The following is a 16956-nucleotide window of genomic DNA, read 5'->3' as shown; positions in this document are numbered from 1 at the left end:
CGCGTTTGTTTTACAATTCGAGAAAGTTTTCGTCTCATCTGGGCTTTGTCACTAACACATCCCCTTGACCCGATTCTGTCTTCGAAACTTTCTGACGTTCAAGTTTGTAATTAGTCGAAATTTCTACGCGCTTTTACGACCCTCACATAATCTGGCATCATTTGACATTAATTTATTTTGATAAAAACAATATTATGTAGCGTAGAAATCTGGCATTAATCTAAAGATATTTTTAGATAACAATCAAATTTAATTATAAAGCATAGCTTTGTAGTAGAAAAGAACAATTGGATGTTATGTTGAAATCGATATTTATTTATTAGTTAGTTAATTTCTTTGACGATATTATGTAACTATTTCAGGAATACATGCAATGTGTGACTGCAGTTGATGGACAATGGTTGGCCGAATTGGGTCCAATGTTCTATAGCATTAAAGAATCGACTAAGTCCCGACAGGTAGTTTATGGTTTTAACTTTTGTTTTTGTTATTTAAATTGATAAACTCAAAAATCTATAAAATTTAAAATAGGAAAGACGCAAAATGGCCAAGCAGAACCAGAACCAAATGGAAGAAGAAATGGCTCTGGCTCAAGAACAGCTGAAACAGAGAAGAGAAGAACAGAAATCTCGTGATTGCATTTCCGTCAGAAAGTAAAGCATTGTTTTTTCTATCTTTACTTTGTACTGTAAAAAAAGGTAATTAATAAAATACATTTACAGAAATCAGATTGCCACACCTGGGAGATTAGAACCGGGAACACCTCGAAGAACACCATCGAGATTTGGATTGTGAGAAATCTTGTTGATTTTAATTCATTCGCGAGTTTTAAAAACTTTTTGTAAATACAAAAAGAATTAAAAGATTTTAACGCGATTGTTGCATATTTCTTTGTACACACTTATGAATTTTCCACACGTGTTTTATAACATAAGGTATTTATCATGCTTAGAGTTTCCTTTCACAAGTATATAATTACACTTGCAGAAGGTGACTCAACTTATTCTTCCACACAAATTATAAACATTAGACTTTAAATATTGCTCCTGTAAAAGAATGATGATGTGATTAAATATCTGTTAAGTAGTTTTTGAATATAGATGTACACACAAACAAATGATAAAACAATTGTTTTTAGTAACAATGACTTAACCATTCAAATGGTGGTTGGGATTGCTTGAAAGGAGGATAGCTGAACACAAATACGACACATACAACAAAAAGTTCACTTCCACCCTAGCCCAATTTGCAAGTGAACCAAATATAACGACCAAATGGGAAGAGAGGAAGATTATTATTCGTATGCTTGACAATAGCAAACTTAGAACAGTTGAAACCATTGAAATATTTGCGCAATCCCTCAAAGAGAGTTGTATCAACAGCAAAGATGCAAACTCGCTCTCCTCTGCAACAGGGGTGGACTAAGGCCTAGGCAACCTAGGCACGTGCCTAGGGCCTGTAATTTTTGGGACCCGAAAATTAGGTTTTTAATTTTTATAAACGTATCCGAATTATGCCGAATCGTTGATTGATAAAGTCGACGAGTGTTCTCGAGCTTATGCATCCACGCCCTCGAGTGTCGATGTGTGTAAATACGATCGAGCCTTTACTATGCACGTGTTTAAAAAGTCAAACGTAGCTATTTAAAATCAGTGTCTCCTGAACGTATTGCATCTTATGTGAGTTGTGATTGAAAATTGTGCAATTAAGACTTAAGTACCTAGACTTGATTGCAAATAGATTGTTTTGGATTCATAGTTAATACTTTCTGGAATTCCTAAAATAAAAATGTAAGTTTTTATAAAAGTATTACATTATTTAATTAAAATAATATATAATATAAAATACCACAAATTGTGATTTTGTTTGTGATTGTGATATTGAGTAAAAATAAATTTAATTGAAGATCATTTTCTTCTTTCTTTTTAGTATGTGGTCTTTAAAATGAGTTCCTATAAACATTTAAGTGGAAGTGAAAAAAAAAAAAAAAAACAAAAAGCAGATCGAGATAAAGTGGCAAAACAAATTAAAAGATCGTTGGACAAATTTTTAACTGTAGATGGAGAACAATTACAACAATCGTCATCATTTTCACAAATTTCACCTGCTCAAACTCCAGAAACATCATTTGTGTCCGAAACTATTCTGCAAAAAGACCAGCAGGAAAAACCAAGCAATTCCGTTTGTGAAGATAAAACAAAAGGAGAAAATATAAATTTAAAATCATCTCAAAGTAATGATGAAACTAAGAGCTTCGTAAACGATATTGCATTATGGCCAGAATACTTAACAGACGCCATGCGAGAGTATTATATAAAAAATCCACCAAAATCAATAAATAGATCTTTGGAATCATCTTCTATTCGATGCAACGAAGGGTCAAAACAAATCACAAGAAAATTAACTATTGCCTCCTTCTTCAGAACTATTAATAGCGGGGAAAAAGTTAAAAGAGATTGGTTGGCTTATACTGAAACTAACAACTTATTGTACTGTTACGTCTGTAAATTATTTTCCAAGCAAACAACGCCAATGACAAAAGGGACGAATGATTGGAAAAACGTACATAAAAAATTGTCAGAGCATGAAAACTCCAGTGACCACATTAACTCCATTTTAATTTTTATAACAAGATCTAAAATTACCGGACGCATTGACACTGAACTGGAAAAACAAATTATAAATGAAAAAAAATATTGGAGGGAAGTACTTAAACGTGTGGTAGCGACAATCAAATTTATTTCTTCATACTCTTTAGCGTTTCGTGGTAAAAATGAAGTGTTTTTCAGTGAAAATAATGGTAATTATATAGGTGCTTTGGAATATTTATCCGAGTTCGATTCATTTTTGCGGGAACACATGAAAAAATATGCAAACTGCGACACCGGTACTATAAACTATTTGTCGTCTACAATATGTGATGAATTTATTTCTATTACATTCATTGATAGATTTCATACAAACTGTTAGAGATGATTTTGACAATTTAGAAAAAGAAGCAGAAAAAGTTAAAGATATTGCATATACTAATGATAAAAAACGGCAGAAAATACGAAAACTATTTCATGATGAAATTCCAGAACATGAAATAAGATTCAGTGGCAAAGAACATTTTAAAGTTAATATTTTTTTTTGTTGTATGCGATTCTTTAGTTAGCAACATTAAAAAAAGATCTGAGAGATATAAAACTATTAACAATAAATTCAAAACAATTTTTCATGATAGTGATGTTAGTGACTCTCCAATAGAAAAATTAAAATGTTATGAACAAGATTTAAACCTAGCAGAACTGAAAAATTAAGTATTACAATTTAAGATTTTTATAAGTAAAGAAAATATTATTTCGCTTGTATCCATGTGGTCATTTATTCAGGAAAATAATATTATTGCAACATTCCCTAATTTAAACATAATTCTGAAAATTTATTTAACACTTCCAATAAGCAATGCAAGCGGTGAAAGATCATTCTCAGTAATGGCCAGAATAAAAAATTTTTTAAGATCCACATTAGGCCAACAAAAATTAAATAGTTTATCATTACTTTATATAGAAAAAGAGTTATTAAATAACTCTATTAATTATGACAAACTAATTGACGAGTTTGCAGAATTAAAAGTGAGAAAAAAGGCAATATAACTAATCAATCTGGATATATTTGTTTAAGTATTATTGTTTGTTTTAATAAATTATGTTTATTTAATTTTTGTACATGTATATTATTTTTTTCCTTTTTTTTTTTAAATCCGATAATTAAATAGAACTACATACTATACGCTTTAAAACCAAACTACCAAACGCAAAGTATTATATGTGTCATGACTGAAAAATAGACCCGGAATTACAATGTTGCCTAGGGCCCGCTTTAGTCTTAGTCCGCCACTGAGATTGACTCAAACCCGAAAATTACGCAGAATTCTTCTAACATGCCAACCACTTCGTTTATTTAACCGCTCTAAGGGGCAGACCGTATCCTCTCCTGCCTCAGGTCTACAAAGAAATCATTCAAACTACAGATATTTATCTCCACGCGAATCTCATATGAACTTTCTCTCTCGCGACTACTTACGATAAAGGACAGTTAAATTGATATATTACGGAGTTTGTATCATGTAATCTTTTTCTGTGAAACTAAACGGTTGTTAGATGTCAACCTGTCATCCGAGTGATTCATTTTCTTCGCGCCATATCTCAGACCTCCACGCGTCTCGCCGTCTTTCAAATCTCCTGCATCTCGAATCTTACCGCCTGTGCACGTGACTGCATGCGTGACATCACGACATTAATATTGAGAGTAAACAAAAACAGCTCTAGTTGCTGTGTGATGTCTTTTATCCTGACGTAGTCATCGCCGAAGCAATGTCAAGTCATCTGTCAGGTAATGCGGAAGAGTAGGGTGCGCTTCCCGCATTATCACAATATGTTGAATTTTTCTCTTAACATCAAGATGACTAATTGTGTTCAAAAACACGATAGGTAAAAAAGGGTTCTCTTAAATTGATATATACATTGCAGAAACAGCAAAAAACATATTCCTTTTAAATTAAGATTTTAATGACAATATTTACTTCTATGTACTCATACGACGTAAAAGTATACTTACTGTCACAGGGATATTTAAAATATTTAAAACTACTGCAAGTAATCAGTATGAAACTTAGCTCTAAAGTAAGAACCATATTGACTATTCTTCTATATCAAAAGTAAAAAAAGACATTAATAATATTCTATTATTTTCTAAAATATAAAAAATGCTATGTTGAACATATTTACATGACTTTATACTTTAATACATATGTAAAATTTATATATACATATGTCTACATATTATATATATTTTATACATATGTCTACATATTATATATATATTTGTGTATTCACGTACACAAATCTGTTAGTCTAACAACTTCGATTCCTCACTACAGTACTTGATTATTGCGTGTTCGCGGCTGGCCACATGGAGTTCGAAGCATTTTTCTCGCGAGTATAACACCTAAATAGAACCAGTTTCTGAAAGAAACTTCCTCTGGGAGGCAATTTCTAATTAATTATTCCGACTAAAGTGGTGTCGAATTATCGGATATTTTTTATTTTCGCTAGGTTTGAGCCTACCAGTGACCGGATAATAAAACCGTAGTATACTGGTTGTTGGTTGGCGCCTCGCCGATGGGGCTAGGCACGTGGAGTTTCCGGGTTTTTTTCACGTTAGGAACACTTAAATAGGAGCAAGTTTTTCATAAAGAACCTCCCGAGAGGCATTCCCCGCAAAATCGCCAATATGTGGCGTTCTCGTGTACAAATAAATCTAAAACCTTTCCCATGCTTTACTAACTTACGTGCCATGTGAAAATTTTGAATATTGCTACACATTTTGTATGGGCGCACGCTACAGTTTTCAGTTTATTCAGTCGGAACATAATACATTGTATGACTGCACTATAAATATTTAGTGGCGAAACCTATAAGAAGTTACTGAACACGTTGCAGCACAAAAATAAATATTAACAATAATTTTGTGCGTATATTTATTTTCCAAATATGTAGACTACATTGTTCATGCGCCATTCGCAATAGTGTGCTAGATTTTACTAAAACGAATTCGGATTATTGACTAATTAACAGAGGAAGCCAGAATACACTGGCAATCCAGGTTATCAGTTGCCGATTAACGTACCTATACATATATATAAAGTTCTGTATATGTATATTAATATCAATATTATAACTTGTTATTTTATATTTTAAGTGTACTACAATAAAAATACTTACATGCTGTATACGAGATACAATTCTAGTAGTACAGTCGTTTAAACAATGCAACAAATTGATTTTTTCTATGGCAACCAATGTACAGTACTTGTTGCTAAAAAGAAAACACGTGTGTCGATTTTTAACTAATCGAAGAATTATTTATCATTCTACAATTTTAATTGTTTTATATTTCAGAATTTTCGTGTAAATTTATATGGCGAGCGATTCCTTTGTTTGAACAATAAGTAATAAAATAAAATCTACAGCTAATTTCTTGTATTTAATTTTTCATAAATTTATAACATTTAAATCTTAAAGTAAATTATAAAATTTACTATCGATCAGAATAGCGTAGAAATAATTTTATACACGCCAGATTGCGGTATTAAGTTTTCAGTATTGTATACCCCTGTACCTTTACCTCGACAAAAATCGTTACATATATAAATGTATTGTATGAATTATTTTAACGAATGAATTATAAACTCTTATTTCTTTTCATTACTTTTATTTATTATCATTTTGTATTCTAATTTATTCGTTTTCACTTTGTAAAATTTAGCCAAACATCTCGCTTTTCGTTTCAAATATTTAATGGCAGAATGTAGAATGACAATGTTATTTAGAGACAATATGGAAAAATTTATACATTTTCTTTATAAATACTGTCCCTCAATTCTGATGTAAACGAATCAATGTATGGAATAATCTTCAAGCGATTTCAGCACTTGGCACATCAGGTAGCAGAGGAATTCAAATAATGTTGGTGTGTCACTTTTAGGGCCGCTTGAGTCATACTATTATTTTCTCACAGTAGCGTGAGCGGAAGCCACAATCACTTTCTTTGTGGTATCAGCAGCTTGGTAGTAAACTTACACTACGTTCGGAATCTTTTTACTATGATTCGCACATTCACAATTTAAAATTAATACGATCTAACCTAAGCTAACCTAATTGTAAAGGGTCTAGTAAAGCAGAGTATTTTAAGTATAATAATTATAATGCAGATAACAACTCAGCTTACGTGGAAGCATAGTGCAGCTGAATGAATGACTTTCCCGTTTCAGTGTTTTCTTCTGTTTTTAGTCACTCCGGACCCTAAGAAATTCCTATAAATTTTTAAGAATAAAACTACCTATAAACACGAGAATGCTTTTGAGATTATCTTGTATTTAAGAAATGTTTTTTTTTTTTTTTGTATTTTAAAACAGATTTTCGTAAGAATATACAATGTCGTTTATATTGGTCAGCGTGTTATGAATTTCAGTGACACAATTTAGATCGTTCACCACAACGTTTAACCCCTAGCTCTTGCAAGGGGAAAACGTGATACTTGCTGATCATTTACAATATTTTTTCTATAAAGGTATTTTTGTATTTAGACGCTTAAAAGAGATATCTATATTCAAAATGGTTGCAATACTAATACCATATGTTTGTATCGTATAAAATGTCATACAGAGAAGGCACTCGAAACACAATATACAGTTGTAGGAGTAAAAATATTTCAGTATTGAGACCAAGCTCCTTTCAAGTACATAGATTATGTTTGTTAAAGATAGTATTTTCCCAACCACTTTGTACTAAAATTTTCATTTAAAATACCTAGCATTAGTAGAAGTTACAATAGCATTTTAACTTTCATTTTTAAGCTATAATTTTTAAGGAAGATTTTTTCATTAGCTGTCAATGATATTTTCAAAGCTTCTTAGACGATGATGAGATAAGCCTTTACTTAGGTTTATAACTGTTCAGAACACTTTTATTTTATAATTTATTTATTTATTTAGTAGCTGAAAAACGCCAATACAACCTTAATTTACAAGCTGTACTGCGAACGGATGACTGAATTTCTTAGTAGTGTTTTGTAAATTGTAGGCTGTGGTAATGAAAAGTTCGTCACTATAATTAAAAAAAACTACATAAAATAATAGATTTGTATAATTAAAGTGAAATTCTGCTTTTTAAATTGTATAGGAATTAGAAACTTTGCCAAAACTGTCAACATTTCTATTTAAAAATAAATGTTTGTCTTCGGTTTATATCTGCTCCTTAGAAACAAGAAATAAATAAAATAATAAGTAATATTGGATAAACGAAACACATTATTTTTTGAATTGATTTATCTATGACAACGACCACGTTAATAATATATGTTTAAACAATTTAACAAACTTTGTTTTTATCAATATTTGCAAAACTAACAGATATATATATATAATATACAGTTATTTATAATGTAGGTTTTTTATTTACAAATGGTTACATTGTATGCATTAGTAGGTATATTTTTGTGCAGGACATGCAAATAGTTATTATTATGGATTTTAAAATTTTTCTACGGCCTCTGGGATCGATATGAATTCTTTTCTAAAGTACGAAATAATTTGAATTATAATATATCTTAAAATGGCGGAATAGTTGAGAAATTATAATGCGAATCTACCACTATAAAGGAAGTGTCAGTAGTTACGGAAACTTTTACAGGAGGGTTAGTCCTGGGTATGTCTGTCATCATTTGTCTGCTGTGTGGTGACCCCACAAAACCTACGATTGTTTGATAAAAAAGCACTTCTATAAACACAGAACTGAAAGAATAAAATTTATTAACGTGAATAATGTACCTGTTAAGTGTATTTTTCAAAAACCTGTACTCAACAATGCTGAGTAGTTTTCAAATATTCAATTTTTTAAGAAATTCAAAAAATCGGAATAAATTATTTATTGGCTATAAAAAATGAAATACAGTCGACCCCCTATAACACTGTTGATTATTCTGTTTTATATGAATTCCCTGTTGTACGAGTCACTTAGATTTTACAAATACATATGCCGGGGTTTAAACGTCTCACGTATTACTTGTTGTAAAAAATTTTGATTTACAATACAGATGATCTTTGGACATCTCTATTAGAGGGATTTTCTGTACGAAAGAACTTTTTTATCATGGAATTTAGATTCTTTACTTAACGTTTTAAAATTGTTATAGTGATTTCACGAATTTAAAATTGGTGAAATCTTAGTACTTTGGAGATAGTCAGCATATTTTGTTTTACACTTTCCACCATCATCAATTAAACTGAGGTAATCAAAAAAGAAAAATATGTATATAGATTTATACTAAAAACGTACCAAAACACGACACTTTTATACTGTATAAATTTGATATTAAGTAAATTTTTCAAGAAACTTCAATTCATTTTTTTTTGTACATGCATTCAAGTATAACAAATACACTTGTAATTATAATTCTGTTAGCTTGCTAACTACTGTACCATAGTTAACGAACAAGAATACTTATTTTTTATATATAAATAAAGATGCAAGAAATATACTATTATATAAATGTTGTAATGAATGATATGCAGCTCTCCATCAAAGGAAATATATTATATATCTTTAAATATTTTACTCGTACTTTTAATTTGCACTCAACTTCATATACGGACAGAGATATTTACGAATCTAAATAGCAACCACATTTAGTTCGAGGAAATATCTTGATTAGAACAAGATATTAGCACAGAATGCAGATTTAATTAGAAACTTACCACTGCAGGAGTTCTGGTGGTTAGAGAAGCAATACACCTTACTGCAGATTTTTAGTTTTTCGTAACACTAAAACTGCAGTTGTGGCAACTCTGTTTTCATATAAAAACTTCTAAAAAACTGCATTCAGACATGGACTTAACCACACTCCAGTTCAGCAGTAAAATAAATAGGTTCTGGCATGCTGTTTTATAACCACGAGTTATTTATTGGAAGTTTGAATTATGCATATGACACATCTATTTTAACTCTTGCAACATCAGAAATTTTGTAGCAGAGTGTGTTTAAATTACTTTTCCAAAGGAAACACATAACACTCGGTTGAATTTTGTCTATTACAAATCTTTCTAGACTGCGTTGAAGTCACTATAATTATGACCACATGTATTTTCCAAGTTATTTAGCATTTTAATTTATAATAGCAGTATGTAGTCTAAGTGAGTGTGCTACTTTGTGTGTGAAGTAAACCTCTCTCTAGTATTCTCTACACGTGACACAGATACTTCATTCTTCATCTTACATAAAATCACCTTTAATATTAAAATTATGCAGATGTTTGCATTATTCTGTATGTGTGCAATATAAGACGTTTTCCTAATTTATTGTTTTTCGAAAAAAATCTTACCAGATAATTTCCCCTGGTCTTAACTTACTTCAGCATACAGCATGCTTCAAAACATGCCAATGTTGTCAACGATGCATTGTAAGCAGGAGAAGCCTGTCTTTTTTTGTTATCATATTTCACCTTCAAATCCCCATTTTTCCTTTCTTTTTATTTTCATTCAGGCTAAACAGAGAGTACGACCCATTCATTCCTTTACCCCTGCCAGTAATGTACAATAGTAAATGTGAAGATGTATCTTAATTATATTTTCAGGCGAGATTAATCGAATCCTAAACGATCTCTGGTAATTTATCGATCCTGAAACAGAAGACCTGAGGGATAGGCTCAGCTGTGGTCGATTAGCTAAAGCCACAAATCATTGGTATATATTCAGAAGTTTGCGATTGACCAGCGGGCTAGTCGCGTGCAGTTTTTTGGTACTTAAAAGGTAAATACTTGCAAGTACCCATAGAAAATATTGTTGTGATGCATTCTCCTTGGCCAATCGCCATTGTGTTGCATTATGTATATTTCAAACTAAACGGAAAACAAAAACAAGTACTAAGAATCGCTGCACCATCAAAAATTGAATGCATATTTCCAAATTTTCGATTTTAATACAGCAATATTAATGAGGTTGAACTGTTTTATAATTTTATTAAATTTGATTCTTAATTAGCGTAGGAATAACCACCGATTTTAAATTTTTATGCAAATGAAATTTACTTATTTCTGTTATTATATAAAAGACACTTATTCAATTATTCATAAAAGCACAGATATTATACATCATTTTGTTTTAAAAATAACTTGAAGTACATAATGCAATTTATATTCATAAAATGTCCATATTTTAATATTAAAAAAGGTATCAATCTATTTGAATAATTCATTATTCATACTAATAAATATCTTCATTTCTTCGATTTGAATGTAGTTTAGAATACAGTACTTGTTCGTTAATGTGGTTACAAGAAGACCAGTGTTGTTCCGGATTTTTGAGCGTGGTTTTATTTCTTAATATGAAAAGCGTGATTACAGCCAGTGTAAGCATGATACACAGCCTGACTGTATTGTGTTTATAAACATATTATTGCAGAAAATTAATATTCACAATGATTTAAGTCCAGATAATGTTCATTTAATTGAAATTTACGATATAAATACTTTCAGAACTTTGGTAAGGCGTCGTTTCCGTATACTTTCTCGTTCAAATTTCGTATACAAATTCCATACAGCCAGAATAGTTCTTTTCTCTCGTTTTATTTAATACATGAGACAACAGAAAGTAAATACAGCATCTGAATAAAAGAGCAATAAAAATTTAAAGGTAAAACATTAGAATTTGATTTATTCTGAAATATATTTGTAAACTTTCAGTTATGTAACGACCATTCTTATCGTAATATCAAATTTAAATTTTACGGTTAATTTCAAGTTTACTACTTGAAATAAAAATTCATTTTATTTGAATTAATTATTTCGGATATTATTACACAAGTATTATAAATTCATTTTAACTGTTGTATAACCCTGATGTTGTTGTTTAATAGTTACTTTTTTCCTACGAAATTCATACTATTGAGTACATAAAATACAAAAATCGTTTAGAATTTTAATGTTATATTAAATTACAGTTTCCTCTTGATAATTCAAAAATTCATATACTTTTTTTCTAATAAATTTATATTCGCTGCTAAACTGTTTGAACTTGATCATTTCTCTTAGTCTGTTTTTTAGTTAGATATAAAAGAATATATTCAGGCATTTTTTAAACAATATAGCATTGGACACACACTGAAATTATCGATAAGAATGTGACCAAGAAATGCTTCTCAGAATTTTCCTGATGTGATTTTTTTGAATTTTCGAAACGTTTTGTGAAAGTTCACTTTCATAGCTTGGTAATAAGGAAAGATATTAAACAGAAATGTTATTTTTTTTAATCCATAAAATAGCTCAATTCAATCATTCTAACTTTGTGGCAAATTAACTGAGCCAGCTATCTTTGCATAATATTAAAGGTAAAAAAATTTGATTATATTTTGGATCAACTATAGCCTCCAGCAGTAGAGAATGAACGGAATTATAAAGCAATTTGTGGTTATATTATGCCAGATTCAAGGGGAATAATTTTTCATAGTGTCGTGCAGCTTCGCGATAGAGAATCTTTTTTGACTATTGCTTAATTAATCAGTGTAGCCCACCTTTTTCCAAATACGATTTTAAAAAGAAATCTAATTTGCTGCAATTAATTAACTCGATCCTTGTATATGATGAACTAACCAAATTCTAATGGAATTTTAAACATTCGTTAATATTTCTAAAGGTACCTATTTTCAAAAGATAAATACAAGAGTTGTTTACTATATTTATACACAGAGTTCCATAAATTGTTTCGTTAGAAAGAAACATTTGAGGATTTTTTAGAATAAAAATCATTCGTAAAACAATTCATATATTAAACAGAACTTACACATTTTAACTTGAAAAATATGATAAAATTTATATTTTTATAAACGTAACTGTAAATCATTTTTCAGAAATTGTGGTGTTTGTTACATAAGTATTTTATTATAGACAGAAACATTGCTAAAAAAAAATTGAAGATCAACAAATATTATTGATCAATTACAACACTTAAATATAACAGTGTTTACATATTAAACTAGTAATTTCTAGATGCATGCAAACAGTCTCACTGCAAGATAAACTATGGTACACTTCGCTGTGTTTAGTTATTCTCGATGAAATATATTATTATGGATTAATAAAATATAGTTCTTGCTTTAACTATGTCGAACAACTGCATAGGGTATATTATGTATCCTTTACTAACTCTATTAAAATATTTGGTTTGGACATAATTCAACCATGCAACTGCATACACACATCTAAAAAAAAAACAGATGAATTTTTACTACACACGTTCAACATGTATATGCATTTTGTCGAGATTTATATATGGATGGCTTCTGCCTTTTTTCTAGTAAGGCTGTATAGTCTAGATATATACTGCTTAAGAGTAAACAAGATATACAAAGACTATGCATTCGAAGGATCCATTATTTGCTTTTTGATAATATTTTACGTATCTTTGCAGTTCAGCCTTTTGAAGAGGACTAAAATTACTCTGCATTGTATTGTGAGTGATCGTGAAAAAAATGCAATAAATCGAATGGAAATATATTTATTATACGTATTGTTTATTCTGTTTCTACTGTTGATCGTCATTACGTTTACAGCTTCAGTTTTTATCTATGCTGAAATAAGGAAACAACAAGGTACAGAGAACGAGGAATTCTCATGTTCAATCTTACATGTCTTTCTATATCTATATTCGGTCGGACAGATCGTTGTGTTTATCATTTTTGTATCAATTGTTTTCGTTCTTCTTGGGAAAAGACTCATAAAACTTGGTAAAGAGTTGTCAGAGTTAAAAACAAAGAAGAGAGAGCTGAAAAGAATTTTACAACGTACACTCCTTTAGCATATACAAATCTGGGACATCATTTATTCGTTAACAACAAATGGGAATTTCTAACTTCACTTCTTTACGCTTTCTTTATGTATATGACTTGTATACTTCTGTTCGCTGTGATGTTTTCAAAACTTGATATTAAGTTAAGGATTCTCTATACACTTGCATCTTTTGCATTTTTTACAGGAATGATTTTAGTGTCTTGGATGTTGTCATATTTCACTTCTTTGGTAAAAATATATTTATAATAAACGCTTAATATCTATTGAATATTAAGCGTTTCAACTGAAATTTTAATTGTATTTATTATCATTATGTATATTAGAGAACAGTTGATATTTATTGAAATTTTTTTATCATTTCAGATGTATGATAATTTTATATCTATTCAAAAATTTTCTACCGCTCCTGTTCCTTTACTGTTTAAATTAAAGGTATGATATGACATCATTAAAACATTATTAAAGTATTATACTGTATTATAAGTTTGTTTAATATTTTGAATCTACCATAAAATGATGATAACCGTTGTATAATTCTTGTTTCATTTCATAGTACCCATTCTTATGCAGAATGTGCTTATGCTGATGCAACAATTGCTTAATACAAAAGCATTTAGTTTTGTTACATTAATATAAAAATAAATGTAATAATGCAAATCCCAACTCGTTAGGCCTCTGTCGAATTGCCTTAAACATTCTTAATATTCTTTAAAACCTGCATATGTGATTTTCATATGACAAAACTAGAATTCAGTAACCTCGTTTAAATTCATATAGAAATATTCGTTCCTGCCTTACTAGAGAACTGGTTGCATGAAGAATTCCAGAGTTCCTTCAGGTATCTAAATCTAGTCTTTCGCGTGTAATAATTATGCGTGCCAAGTGCATTTAAATTTAAGTTCGCCAAAAATTAAACCTGCTAAGTAGTTTTATTGGGCTAATGATTTTTGGTACTGGTCATGTTGCATCTACATTTCCACATGAAAATAAACTGACACCGATCGCTATCTCTCAATAATTGTCGCATGTAGAAAACCAACTTAAACACGTAAACATGGCTACTTTTCTGTAAAATGTTTTTCAGTGAAACACTTACCTTGTTAGATCGCAGTATATTAATAAGGTGGCTACGAAATGATTCAACCGCATGTTATTTGCAATGCCCATATGCAGTTTAATTAACGTATGGTTTCATCACAGAAAACTTAGGCTCATACTACCATTTTTTTTACTAGTGTTATACCTGTTCATATGTTAGTGCTATTTGCGATCTGTAACATGGCACTCCCAACCTGTATTCCTCTGTAACATTTTTGTTATCGTTATTGTTTTTTCTGCTGATTATTTTTTATAAAACACCGTCGCAGGACGCTCATAGATCCCAACCCTTTTCTTTTTATCCTGTTTCCTTTTTCAGCCCACCCCATCTTTTCCCTTTTTCCATAAAACAGGTCGTACCAAAGAGTGATACCTGTCTTACTACTACTACTACTACTACTACTACTACTACTACTACTACTACTACTACTGGTATTCTTATAGTTAACATGTCTAGTGTTGGCTCGTAAAAAATACTAGTTACAATTTTTCCGGCTGTCTTCTGTATCCTGTAATTATTTATTCCTAGTCACAAGCAAATAACAAACAAGAGTTATCCTCTAACAATACTTAATATTGTGCTTATTCTGTATCTGAAACTTCATATATTAAGCCATCAATCAAAACATTAATTGCAAGTTTATTATCATTCAATTTAAAATAAGAACTAATACTTTTATTCTATTCTATGGAACAATCTACATAAGAAAAATATCCGCATAACTATCAATTCGTATAATATTACATTGAGAATATTGTTTCAGATTAACGATTTTGTGAAAAGATATACGAAAAATCTTTTAGGAATATCAGATGGAGGTTTCTTTTACGTAAAAAAAGATTTTATGATAAAAGTGAGTTTTTTTCGGTATTTTTTAGAAATTTCTGTCATTTTTCCCTCTCTTTTAATATATTCAATTTATGCAGGTGATAAGTGGATTATATTCAATACTTTCTTCGCTTTTGGAAGTAAGTGGTGTTTTGGAAAAAAGAAAAGATGTGTTGTGTTGGAAACTAAACTAAGTAGAAATGTCAGTTTTTTCAATACGACTTAGTCAAAATTACACACTATAAAGTACTAGAAAGTATTAAACTATGGTGTATTCGAGTAATTATTAATTCTAACCCAGAATATCATAAATAATCTTAAAAAAGTTAAGGTTATGATACTTCACAATTTGAAGAAATGAATTATACGAGAGCTAAGGTAACTTTTTTTTCGCTAGACTTATTATAGCATAAATAAAAAACAAGGACTAACTTTAGAAAAACTTTTATTTCTTTGAGTATGCATTTTGGATAATTATGTCTTTTACAAATGGATTATGAGAAATGCATGAGTTGTTATATTGGATGAAATATTGATGACGATTATTGATTAATTAACAGGTATAAGTGCAAACATGGCGGCATCGTACTGTACTTCTGAAAAATGGACACTCCGAACAGCGGAAAAAGGAAATTTGAAGACATTTGCAGGTAGATTTTCTGCCATGCAGTTTTGAAAAGCTGTAGTAAGCAGCTCTTTAACACAATGTAAGTTTAATACAATGTAAATTTTTCATGTCGGGATTCTCTTTCTAGTTANCCGAGTGTGGTTTCATTTGTTATGATAGTTTATTAACAACACTTTTTATATCTTTAATTATTATAAAATAGAAAAAGGCTTAGTTTTGAGGAAAGAAATTAATTTTATAATAAATTGTAAATGCCATATTATACTATGCCGTATATTATCATGGATCGACATAAATATACCTTAGAGTATAAACTGATATACTGATAGAGAATATACTGATTTTGGTGTAGTCACACCAGTGGTGTAGCGTAGTGGGGGCGGCTAAGATACTTTTAGAGGACAGAAAAATTTCACAATAAATAATAATAATATCTTGTAAAAATTTGAACCATTTCATTTCATATTTTTGTCGCACCTACGATTCGGACCGATTGAAATGAGCACGGAATTTTTTATTATTTTGTGACAAAACTGAATTATAGTCTTTTAAATTGAAATACCTAAATAAGGGGGCGGAAAAATTTTCCTCCGCCCCGGGCGGCTGACACTCACGCTACGCCACTGATTCGCACTTGTCTGATTGATCTGTGATCAATGATCAACTCTAGGCATACAACTCCGACAATATTTTATGAGTGATGTATAGTAGACCCCCTATAATGCGATAGATACGTTCCGCTTTATAAGAATTTCGCGTTGTAGGAATCCTTAAATACATGAGCCAATCACAGCCCGACACGTGTAAAGTGGACTACGGCTGTTTGAAAGGTTTTCTTTCATAAAATTAATCGATTCTAGACTAATTTGACTCAACATTTCCAAAATACGTATACTTTTTTGGGAATAATCAATATAAACTATGCTATAAACAAAAAATTGTAAGATTACTTACTGAGTGTGCACCGTTCGACGTCGCCATTGCTTAAGCTTGTTTTCGTAGCAGAGCAGCGCAC

The 16956-nt window shown here is 30.3% G+C and overlaps 1 protein-coding gene across 1 annotated transcript; it reads left to right on the top strand.

Annotated features, from left to right (window-relative positions):
* Positions 1 to 319: 319 nt before the first annotated feature.
* On the top strand, positions 320 to 876 carry LOC111613117 (pre-mRNA-splicing factor ATP-dependent RNA helicase PRP16-like). Its single transcript, XM_023354439.1, has 3 exons — positions 320 to 458; positions 532 to 653; positions 723 to 876. Exons 1-3 carry the CDS (start codon positions 369 to 371, stop codon positions 793 to 795), a joined length of 285 nt encoding a protein of 94 aa, XP_023210207.1. The 5' UTR covers positions 320 to 368; the 3' UTR covers positions 796 to 876.
* Positions 877 to 16956: the final 16080 nt, after the last annotated feature.

The sequence above is a fragment of the Centruroides sculpturatus genome, unplaced genomic scaffold (assembly GCF_000671375.1).
Source record: "Centruroides sculpturatus isolate CEXI.00-Female unplaced genomic scaffold, Cexi_2.0 scaffold1872, whole genome shotgun sequence".
Lineage (NCBI taxonomy): Eukaryota > Metazoa > Arthropoda > Arachnida > Scorpiones > Buthidae > Centruroides > Centruroides sculpturatus.
This window is presented reverse-complemented; position numbering and strand designations above follow the sequence as displayed.

Bases quoted from the DNA above. Each gene is read 5' to 3' on its own strand.
- LOC111613117 (XM_023354439.1), top strand. From the start codon at position 369: ATGCAATGTGTGACTGCAGTTGATGGACAATGGTTGGCCGAATTGGGT. The intron at 459-531 runs GTAGTTTATGGT...AATTTAAAATAG, and splicing joins AATCGACTAAGTCCCGACAG to GAAAGACGCAAAATGGCCAA. The intron at 654-722 runs GTAAAGCATTGT...ATACATTTACAG, and splicing joins GATTGCATTTCCGTCAGAAA to AAATCAGATTGCCACACCTG.